Raw genomic sequence first — 11,338 nt, 5'->3', positions numbered from 1 at the left:
TTTATTAATCAAGTGCTTAAAAGAGCATGTAAACGGATGCAGTCCAGTCTGAGCTGGGGCTCCATGCTTAGCATGTAACGTGATGCTACTTAGGCTCTAACCTGCCGGGTCGATGAGTAAAGTAGCGCAAAGTCTGTTCTTTTGTAAATTCCTCTGTATATGTATGTTGTAAATATATGCTCTGCTGTCATCATCTACAAGATCGCCTCCTGTTCGTCTTCCAAGCCGAACGACACTAGAGGAAGGGTTTGTGAACCATCCTGGAAGAAACGAACGACCATTGAAATTCTACTCCTCCTTTTACCATTAAATGTTTATTATTTATCTCTCAACAACTACTCCCGTGAACGCGGCTATGTGACGAAGACGATGGCATTGCAAGCACAGCACGAGAGCTTGGCAGTTCGTACAGGCAGGATGTTGCGATTTCTCCCGACATACACAGACCCATAACACGCGAGGAAGTCACCGCGGCAATGACGGCGATAACCAAGAACACGGCAGCGGGAGCTGACAGAACCAGAACTCCCTGATACGCAACCTCAGCGTTGAGGCGACGGATCAACTAACAGCATACCTCAACACACTGTGGAAAGAGGGAAGAATCCCAGACGAGTGGAAGCACGCCGTAGTGGTGATGATCCCTAAACCGGGCAAAAAGCTGCAGATAGAGAACCTCAGACCCATCTCTCTCACTTCAAGCTTGGGGAAGCTCTACGAGAGAATCATCACGAAACGAATCCAACTACACCTAGAAAACAAAGGGCTCTACCCGCACAGCATGTTTGTCTTCAGAGCAAATCTATCGTCACAAGACGTCCTCCTACAGATCAAGGAGGAGGTCCTCGAAACAGCACTCAAAACGGGCGAAAACCGTCATGGCCTTCGACATCAAAGGGGCCTTTGACAATGTCAGCCACGCAGCCATCATGGAAGGGCTGAATAACGCCAGCTGCGGAAGAAGGACCCATGACTACGTGAGGGCTTTCCTGACCAACCGAACGGCCACCGTAGGACTTGGCGACTTGAGAAGCGATATCTTCACTACCCCGAGCGAAGGAACGCCACAAGGCTCTGTCATCTCGCCCATATTATTTAACATAGCGATGATTAGTCTAGCCAAGAAACTCAGCAAGATCGAAGGTATACAACACGCAATGTACGCAGATGATATTACAGTCTGGGTCAACCAAGGCTCCTTGGGAGAAAAACAAGAGAAACTGCAAGAAGCAGCAAGCTGCGTGGAAGATTATGTTAAAGAAAGGGGACTAGCCTGCTCCACGGAGAAATCCGAGCTCCTGAGAGTAGGAAGACGCTTCACCCAAGCAGAGCTAGAAGTGAAGCTCGAGGGACAAAACATACCAGAGAGAAACATGATACGAGTCTTGGGCATGTGGATTCAATGAAGTAATAAATGCAGCCACACGATCAGCCTGCTTCAAAAGTCAACGGAGCAGGTGAGTCGTATGATAACCAGGGTCTCCCAATGAAGATACGGAATGAAAGAAGCTGATACGATAAAACTCGTCAGAAGTCTGGTGGTCAGTAGAGTCACCTACTCGCTCCCGTACCACTCCATGAACAAGCAAGAAAGGGAACAAGCTGACACGCTCTTATGAAAAGCATACAAGACGGCGCTACACCTGCCTAGAAACACGCCAAACGACAAGCTGCTGCAGCTGGGGCTCAGCAACACCTTCAGCGAACTAGCGGAAGCACAGCTCAAGACGCAGAATTGCAGACTCCGAACGTCAGCCGCCGGCCGAGCACTCCTAAAGAGGTTAGGTTACGACATGGAAGGGTATTTTGATCGATCCGCCGATATCCCCGACAACATCCGTAAACCCTCCAAGTCTGTCCTATACCAAAGAACATGGACCCGAATCTCCACGTGGCTAGAAGACAGGCGCGGGAAGATTATGTGGAACGCCATTTGGCTAAACTAGAAAACACAGTGTACACGAACGCAGCGCTTTATCCGTGGGATAAACGCACAAGAATAATCAATGCCTCCGCAGCAGTCGTGGATTACGCCGGCAAACCGATCACATACGCAGCCCTATGGGGCCACACGGTAGCAGAGGGGGAGGAAGTCGCCATTGCACTAGCCGCAGCCGAAGGCTATCGGAGAAACAAATCACTGATCATATTAACAGACTCGAAATCCACATGCAGGAACTACGCGCAAGGTAGAGTCTGCAAGGCGGCCCTAAGAATCCTCCTCAAAACAGGGCCCCCTAGCCAAAAAGTAACCCACAAGATACTCTGGATACCGGCACATACTGGGATAGCGGGAAACTCAAGGGTGGACAGATTAGTTTGCGAGATCACGTTCCGAGCTGAGCTGTTGGAGACCCTAGAGAACCCTAACATAGTAGAGCCAGTATATGCGGAGCTGCTAAATTGCTACAGAGGAGAGAGAACTGGCGGAGACTGCAAATAGGAACATTCTTCAACCTATACATTCTACACAAAATGTACCCTGTATCAGATAGCAGCTTATCAGCCCGAGAACGGCGGGCCGCATCTTTCCCTCCCTCGTTCCCCTTCCCCTCTTTCGTTTCGTTGCCTTTAAAAAGGAAAGGAATAAACTGCCGAGGCGCTTTTTTCTTCGTCGGCACAGCACCTTGCTGCAATGTGTGCCTATTCCCTTTAGACGTACGATACATGGTGTCAGAAGTGCCGAAGCCCCGCCGATATGGATATTGTCAAGCCTCCAGAGCCGCTACAGTTCTCCGGAAACCTACGAAGAAACTGGCACACGTTCAAGCAAAAACTGGAGCTTTTCTTCACGGCTACGCCCACTACACCGCCCAGATCGGAAGCCGCCAAGACGGCAATCCTTCTCAGCGCCGCGGGTGAAGAGGCTCTCGACGTCTATAACAACTTCTCCTTCGAAGCAGGTGAGAGCAAGGAAGACTACCAGACAGTGCTGCGCAAGTTTGAGGCGTACTGTGTGGATGAAGGAAACGAAGTTTACGAAAGACACGTTTTTCGCCTCCGCGTGCAGGATGAAGGAGAGCCTTTTGAGCAATATCTGCGGCAGTTAAAGAAACAGGCGAAGCTATGCAATTTCGGCAGGCTCGAAGAATCTATGATAAGAGATCAGGTTGTTTTCGGCACTCACAATCCGAAGATAAGGGAGAAAATGCTACGAGAAAAGGACCTAACCTTACAGAAGGCGGAGCAGATGTGCAAAGCGGCCGAGGTCTCGGCGCGGCAAAATGCTGCTTGGTCGAAGGACACCCTACAAGTAGACTACGCCCACAAACGGGAGCATGACCGGAAACCTTTTCGATGTCGACAATGCAACAGGGCTCATGCGCAAGGAGACTGCCCGGCGTATGGAAAGATATGTTATGCTTGCAAGAAGCCGAATCATTTTGCGGTATGCTGCAGGCGCCGCCAGAGCAGACAGGTAGATGAAGTAAAAGAAGATAAGATGGAGGACGGGTTCGATATTTTAGATATCGGAGTGTGCGGAATCAGCGACGGGGCCGGTGCAGACTGGACGGTCAGCGGAAACATACGCGGCAAAGAAATTAGATTCAAAGTTGACACAGGCTCACAAGCAAACATAGTTCCTGTAACTCTTTACCGTCGTTTGAAAAACACCGCGAGCCTCCAGAAAAGCACTGCAGTGCTGAAGGCGTACAAAGGCAGTGCTATCAAGCATGTCGGAGTGGATAGAGAGATCCTTGTTCTCAACGGTGTGGCACACGTTGTGACCTTTTTCGTGGTCAAGAAGGGTCGGCAGGCCATACTAGGACTGCAGACATGTCAGCAGTTTGGGCTAGTGCCGAAAGCTGTGGATTCGGTGGAATGGAATGAGACAGCACCGGAGAAAGCCTTTCCAGACTTGTTCCAGGGTACGGGGTGTGTTGGACGGCAGTACCGGATGGTCCTGCGGGCGGATGCTGTCCCAGTAGTGCATCCAGCACGAAGAGTACCTTTGGCCCTCCGGGACCCTCTTCGACAAGAACTGGAGCGCATGGAAAAGGCTGCCATTATCAAAAAGGTGGATGAGCCCACAGAATGGGTAAGCCCTTTGGTGATAGCGCGTAAGAAAGATGGAGCGCTTCGTGTCTGCATGGATCCAAGGGAAATCAACAAGAACATCAAACGCGAGCACTATCCAATGCCAACAAGGGAAGAGATTGAGGCAGAGCTGTCGGGTGCTAAGTTTTTTTCCCGGCTAGACGCAAATGCAGTTTTCCATCAAATCCCATTAGACGAAGCTACATCGCGGGTGTGTACTTTTGCGACACCATTTGGGCGTTACCGATTTTTGCGTCTTCCTTTTGGAATTTCATCAGCGAGCGAAGTTTTCCAGAAAACGCTAACTGAAATCTTCGAGGGACTGGAAGGCGTCCGCATATACATTGATGATATTCTAGTGTGGGGTGACAGTGAGAAGCAGCATAACGAGCGCCTCCATGCCGTGCTAACGCGGGCAGCACAGGCGGGCTTGACGTTTAACAGGCAGAAATGCGTGTTTGGGTTGAAAGAAATTGCGTTCTTGGGCGACGTAATAGGTGAGCAAGGCGTTCGTCCCGGTCGCAACTTAGTTGAAAGCGTCCTTTCGCTGCCGGCGCCGCAAGATAGGCATTCAGTGCGCAGAATGATGGGCGTTGTTAACTACTTTCGCAAGTACGTCCCGTCACTGAGTGATAAGACAGTCTTACTGCGGACACTCTTAAAAGAAAACGTCATGTTTGAATGGACGGCGGCGCATCAGCGTGAATGGAGAGAAATTTGCGACGCACTGACAAACCCTCCATTACTCGCGCTTTTTGATGAAGCAAAGGAAACCAAGATCACTGCGGACGCTTCGGGGACTGGTTTGGGCGCTGCACTACTGCAGCGATATGGCAGTGACTGGCGACCAGTGTCGTACGCATCAAGGACCCTAACAGATAGCGAAACCCGCTATTCGCAAATTGAAAAGGAAACGCTTGCGGTAGTGTTCGCATGCGAAAAGTTCCATCATTTTGTTTATGGCCGCAGGGTACTGATCGAAACTGACCATAGGCCCTTGCTTGCAATTTCCCAAAAGAACATTGCAGACATGCCTCCGCGATTGAAGCGTTTTTTTATTAGGCTGCTACAATATGATTATACGTTGCAGTTCGTTCCTGGCAAAGACTTGCTGCTGGCGGACATGTTGTCACGTGCACCAGTGCCAACGCAGGCGTCGAGTGCCTCATCGGAAGCAGACTGCGACATCCATGCCGTACAGGTCGTCTCCAGCATCGTAAGCACGCCAATGAAAGAGCGTCTGGAAAAGGAAATCAGGGATGACCCGTACTTAAGCGAGGTGAGACAGCGAATTTCACAAGGGGCTGCCATCGACGGTGAACTGAAGCCGTTTGCCAGAGAGCTGTCTGTGGTAGAAGGAATACTGCTCAAGGGCTCTAAAGTTGTCATACCTAAATCTATGAGAGCAGAAATTCTTCAGAGGATTCACGAGGGGCACCTTGGACTAAATAAATGCAAAGCCAGAGCGCGGAGATTGGTATTCTGGCCTGCGCTCAACGGTGCTATTGACGAGTTCGTGCGAGTGTGCAGTACTTGCCAAAAGTATGCGTACAACCAGCAGAGGGTATCCTTGCTCATGCAGCCCACCCCGGATAGGCCATGGTACCGCGTAGGAATTGACCTCTGCCAGTTTGGGGGAGCCGCTTATGTCGTAGTGTACGATGCCCACTCAAATTTCCCTGAAGTAGAGAAGCTAAGAGGCACAGCGGCAAAAGAGGTCATAGCCAAGATATCGGCCATTTTCTCACGGTACGGCATCCCGGTGCAAGTGTGGACTGACAACGGGCCCCAGTTTTCATCGCGAGAATTTCGTTTGTTTGCGCAGAAGTACGACTTCCAGCACATCACATCGAGTCCAGAATTCCCAAGGTCAAATGGGCTTGCGGAAAAGGGGGTTCAGATAATTAAGCGCATCCTTAAGAAGACGAATGAGTCACGCGGTGACTTTTGGTTGGGTCTCTTAGCCTATCGTTCTTCTCCCTTAGAAGATGGCCGCTCTCCGGGCGAACTGCTGCAAGGCCGACGCCTTTGCACTTCCCTGCCTGAATACAACGAGGATTCCAGTGTCCCAGTGCGAAAGCATTGCCAATCTTCGAGGGGAAAGGTACTGCCACCTCTCAAAGAGGGCAGTTCAGTTCGTGTGCACGGCGACAACTGGTCACGCACAGCAACAGTAATCGAGAAAGCAGCACCGAGGTCGTACGTGGTGAAGACTGAGAACCAGCGGCTCTTGAGGCGAAACAGGCAACACTTGCTGCACATTCCCGGAGGCGATGAAAGTATGCAGAGAGATCAGGACGTCGACAGCCTGGGAAAACAGTGTCTCAGCGACAAAGACCAGGATATCGACCGCCCGGGAGGACACGCACATACAGACCGACAAAACATGGTGCATCCGACGCACGCGGCTCAGGAGACAGGCCGGGACGTCGACATCTCGCAAGAACAATCTCCACGGCACAGACAGAACATCGAAGATCCAAAAGCAGCTACGCATGAAAACGATCTCACCTCGTCAGGTCCGCGGAAATCAACCAGGCAACGTGCGGAACCTCGACGACTTCACTATGACTGCAGTTTCCGCCAAATATCGTAGTTTGTCTTTTTGTTTTTTTGTTTTTTATACAGAAGAGAAGATGTATCAGATAGCAGCTTATCAGCCCGAGAACGGCGGGCCGCATCTTTCCCTCCCTCGTTCCCCTTCCCCTCTTTCGTTTCGTAGCCTTTAAAAAGGAAAGGAATAAACTGCCGAGGCGCTTTTTTCTTCGTCGGCACAGCACCTTGCTGCAATGTGTGCCTATTCCCTTTAGACGTACGATACATACCCTACACAATTCAGGGACACATGCCCGGGGTGCGGGGCAACCCCCACGCTATTCCACATTACATAGGAGTGCAAACGCAATTATGCATTTCACAAACTCGAAACCCCGAGTGCGGAGCAATGGGAGGGTCTGCTCACCAGCAGCGAGCTCACAGCCAAAAGGGCCCTTGTGCAGCACGCATGCGAAGCAGCAAGACTCAGCGGAGCCCTGGAATAGGGGCCCGACCTTGCGAAGAGGCCAGACGACAACGATGAAGACGACGGCCCATCGCTAATCTCATTGAGATTTCAATAAATGTTTTTCTCTCTCTCTCTCGCCCAACGGATTGTTCAAATCAGGGAAATGTATGAACCGACCGACTTAAAACCGGAGTGGCAATCCTTCCTGGTGATGCACTCAACCTATACCGCGCGTCTACTGCTCTGTTGCTGTCTTTTTGCGATGTTTTTCGTGGCTATCCTAAAGGCTTTGTAAATAGTTTAGTCAATGTAAATAGAATATATTTTCAATCTTATAAATGTCATGCTTAAGCAAAAGCTGTGGCGACGGTGTAGTGGTCTGAAGTAGCGGCCAGGGGAACTGATTTTTTAGTGCGGCCGCGAGTTCGGATCCCGCTCCCCCAGGTTTCAATTTTTTTATTTCTTAAGTGTCTTCCCCCAGTGTAGTGCCGGCATTCAGCTGCAGTGAGGCCCTTTTGCGGTCGCTTAAAATAAATATTATTGAGGCCACTTGAAAATCGAACGTCTTGCTAAAATGCAGTACTTGGACTGAATAATAGTAATCACTTACTCCCCGAGTCTGGAGTGAACGATTGCTGTGGTTGCCATTTTAGTGCTGTATTGCCTCCAATCCGGCGAAAAGTGGATGTCTGTCTGTCCAAAGCCTGCTTCTAGCACATGGGCCACCTTGGTCACTTCACGTTGTGACGTCCTCATAAGCTGCCCATCGTATTAAGAGCAAACTGCCCACCGTATCAGTTTAACTTAATCATCAGTCGCGAGAGATTCCTTAGGAACAACATAGGTTATGAATTCTACACAAGCCCCACCGATGGCAGCAGCTGCCATCGCAGGGCAGTGGCGCTTAGGTTAACCATTGCACCTCTGCGCCTGGAGCGGAATCAGGACTCCCAGGTATCTGTGAATGTAAAGATTAACCAATTATACCGCGGTACAAGTCTAAAATGATTAATAACACGCAAACTTACACCATACGACATATCAACCAAGGTAAGCACGTTTAGGCCAAGCAACAGCATAGAAAGTAGAGATAAACCATGCGAAACAGAACTAACGATGCTAGCGCACGACAATTCATGGTTAACCCCAAGTGAAACGGCCCGTGATTTTTTACTTGCACGTCTACGCATTACTCAAACACTGAGTGTCAATTACCTACTGTGTCAGAATTTCGGTTCATAAAATCAGGCGTGCGATTATGCGGTCACTGGCCTTACCAGGGACAGAAATAAACTATGAGACGTTGATGTTATTTGGTGAGCAGTACAACTTTTTCTTTTTTAGCACATCGCACAATGCAAGGCGTAGCGAGCGATGATTCAGACAAAGGTGGTTAAGGTGCTGCTTTATTTTCAAGGTAAGACTACAGTGGTCGCCCTTGGCCACCACATTGCGGCGCCGCTTTCCTATACCGTAGTTCCAGAGAATATAGAATATAGAAAGACGATATGACTGTATTGAACTACTCACAGAGTGAATAAAAAAATTCCACATCAACGCCGCCAACAGGCTTTGATTTGACAGTGGAATTTCGCAGAAGCATTTTTTGCGCTGCAGCCAATTCTTTGAAACCTCACTGGGCTGAAATCAAACTTCGTTCCGGCAAAGAAGGCCTAGAACTTGGGAATTCGACCGCCTTACTAGGTATAATATCGACGTGTTTTATCCTACACTCTGATCAGTCGACTGACTCGGGGCTGAGAATGAAAATGTTGACTGCGGTACCACATGGTTCCCGTTGGACTGGCAGCCAGTGGCCCCTTGTTGCGCACTATACAGGGTGTTTCACCGAATGCTTTACATAATTAAAAAAAAGGTGTTTGATTTTCGGCGGTATAGTACATCACGAAGACGGAGAAGGTGTGCTGCACCCACGTTTCGTGTTCACCTCGTGTACCTCCAGAGTGCAGAAACTATGTCTTCCCCGGGATCTTCACCCTAATAGCGGTTTCCATTGGGCGAACAAGAGCAAGAGCAGCGAGCAGACAGAGCAGCGCACGAGAGCAGCGGGGACGCGGGTTCACATCTCGCGACTGGAACATTCACGCTGTTCCGAGGGCAACGCAGCGATGAGGAGGATGTGACGTCATGAGTCACGTGACCAAACTTTTCCCCCACTCGCGTTGCCGCCTGCATCCCGTCTCGCGCGCGCAGCATATTCTGTGCCGGCCTTTCGTTCGTCGCTGCGTTTAGCATGACGATGGGTGAAGAAGCACAACGGCTGTTCATGACCATGATAACGGAGTCACCGCTACCCGCTGCACCAGGTAAGCGTCGTCTCTCCCAGAAATAAGCTGTGAAAGATAGCAGCGTCAATCTCATTTTGTGCTCACCACAGCTGTCGTCGATGCCTTGGCCACTCTTGAGAATGTTGGCGAGATACCCAATGGTAAGCGACAATAACTACTATGCATGGGGACATATTTGACGATTATTTTCATTGATTTATTTCATTACTTACCATTTTTTGCGGCGAATGGAGTATTTAGGATAACGGCCGGGGACGTCGTGGCGTGTGACGCAACAACGGGCGAGAACGCAGCCGTTAATATTCGTACTGTAACATTACTGTTCATGATGCCGCACCTTCTTGCTCTACTGTCATCTGCGGTTTACCGTCACTTCTGTCTGTTGATGCTTTCAGATTACTGTATATGCCTGTTTTACTGTGCAGCATCTGACCAATCAAAGCAAGCCTCTTTATTTTTGCCCACGGCAAGGGCTCATGACATGCTTCGTCCGTCGCAAACATTAGGCGCTATTAACCTGAAGAAGAAAAAAAGACCTTACCATTTCAGGTCGCACAGAGTAGGCACCTCGATACAGTTTTTATAGTTGCAACTTTTATGTTCACTTGCAGAGAACACCGCTGCGTCGGTCGTGGGCGAGAGGGGACCGCAGCCAGCGCCGGAAGTGAAAAGAGGCGGCGGAGGTGAGCTTGTAAAACGGAAAGTCGAGCTGTTGGTACATCTTTGAAAACAAAAACAGTGCTGCAAGAGGAGTGCGACAGCGCTTGTCCTCGTTCATAAAAAAGCGCCTCTCCTCCTCAGTTGTCCCCTGTCTCAGCGCTGTTTTTGTATTTAGTGTCGAACTTCTGCTGCCTGCATTTCTTGACGAATTCGACGCTTCTAGTAAAGCTTCCCCATTTATATTTCAGCTCCCGAATGGACACCAGGAGAAACCAAACTGCTATTAGATTACTATTACAAGTACATTCCGCAGGTTGGTCTATTCAAAAAGTTTAAAAACAAAAAGATGCTTTTCAAGCAGGTTTCACAGGATTTGACTGAGGTTCTTGGACGTAACAAAACGCCACAGAAGTGTGAAAATCGCTATAGAACAGTAATGAGGCAGAAGAAAAGGGCAAGTGACAACAACAACAAATCAGGTGCTTCACCTCATCCTGTCCCATTTGACAATGAAATGCGAAAAATCCAAAGCATTGATGACAGTCTCGAGACAGAGATTCAAAGGGACTCTTTTGGAGTGACCCACAAGTCAACATCATCAAGCTCTGACAGCTCAGCTGATCTAATTTCCCCTATGCCTGAAATGTCCAGTACTCTGTCGAGCAATTCAGAAAATGGTGAAAGTATGAAATGGTCAACAGAGGTGAGGAAAAGGAAATGTCGTACCAGTACTAGTCGTATGCAGCAGATGCAATTTTTTTTTTTACCAAATGAGGGCTATAAGCGCAGAGCGAAGAGCTCACAGGTAAAAGCGAGAAGAATAAAAAGAGAACAGGCGTGCTGAGCGGCGAGCTGAGCTCATTCATGAATGCCAGGAACGTCGCAAGATGCACGAAGATAAACTTCAGCTCATCCGCGAGGCCTTGGGGCTCAAGCAATAAAACAGTGCCCTTTGGATGAACATGTTGTTATGAGTGTTTATTTCGCGCAAGAAAAAACGTTTCTGTGCATGTGTTCACGAAGCATTGCTTTGAACACATGTTTAGACCTGTTTTTGCATCACTACAGGCTTTGTGGGTACCTCCTCTTCAGTTCAATCTTGGGCTTTATTTTTTCTCGTTTAACTTCTGCAAGTGCCCGTAAGAGGCTCTCTTCTCTAGATGTTCCACTGCAGACTTCATCTGCAGTAGAGCTCCGATTATTGTTAACCTGGGAGCTCCGACACATGTCCTGAAGTGAACAATAAAATGAATCCCCGTTGTCGATGCAGATGTTGTGAAGGACACAACAAGAGAGAATAAATTTTGACATGTCTACAGTCATGAGG

The 11,338-nt window shown here is 49.2% G+C and overlaps 1 protein-coding gene across 1 annotated transcript; it reads left to right on the top strand.

The window, feature by feature from the left end:
• Nucleotides 1-3,442: 3,442 nt before the first annotated feature.
• On the top strand, nucleotides 3,443-10,855 carry LOC144129475 (uncharacterized). Its single transcript, XM_077663647.1, has 7 exons — nucleotides 3,443-4,039; nucleotides 5,129-5,317; nucleotides 6,024-6,109; nucleotides 9,257-9,369; nucleotides 9,441-9,491; nucleotides 9,963-10,034; nucleotides 10,260-10,855. The coding sequence occupies exons 1-7, from the start codon at nucleotides 3,443-3,445 to the stop codon at nucleotides 10,853-10,855; spliced, it is 1,704 nt and encodes a 567-aa protein (XP_077519773.1).
• The last annotated feature ends 483 nt before the right edge of the window (nucleotides 10,856-11,338 follow it).

Source organism: Amblyomma americanum, chromosome 4 (genome assembly GCF_052857255.1).
Source record: "Amblyomma americanum isolate KBUSLIRL-KWMA chromosome 4, ASM5285725v1, whole genome shotgun sequence".
In the NCBI taxonomy this organism is placed as follows: domain Eukaryota; kingdom Metazoa; phylum Arthropoda; class Arachnida; order Ixodida; family Ixodidae; genus Amblyomma; species Amblyomma americanum.
This window is presented reverse-complemented; position numbering and strand designations above follow the sequence as displayed.

Bases quoted from the DNA above. Each gene is read 5' to 3' on its own strand.
- LOC144129475 (XM_077663647.1), top strand. From the start codon at position 3,443: ATGGAGGACGGGTTCGATATTTTAGATATCGGAGTGTGCGGAATCAGC. The intron at 6,110-9,256 runs GTGCGAAAGCAT...TCGCGCGCGCAG, and splicing joins ACGAGGATTCCAGTGTCCCA to CATATTCTGTGCCGGCCTTT. The intron at 10,035-10,259 runs GTGAGCTTGTAA...TTTATATTTCAG, and splicing joins AGTGAAAAGAGGCGGCGGAG to CTCCCGAATGGACACCAGGA.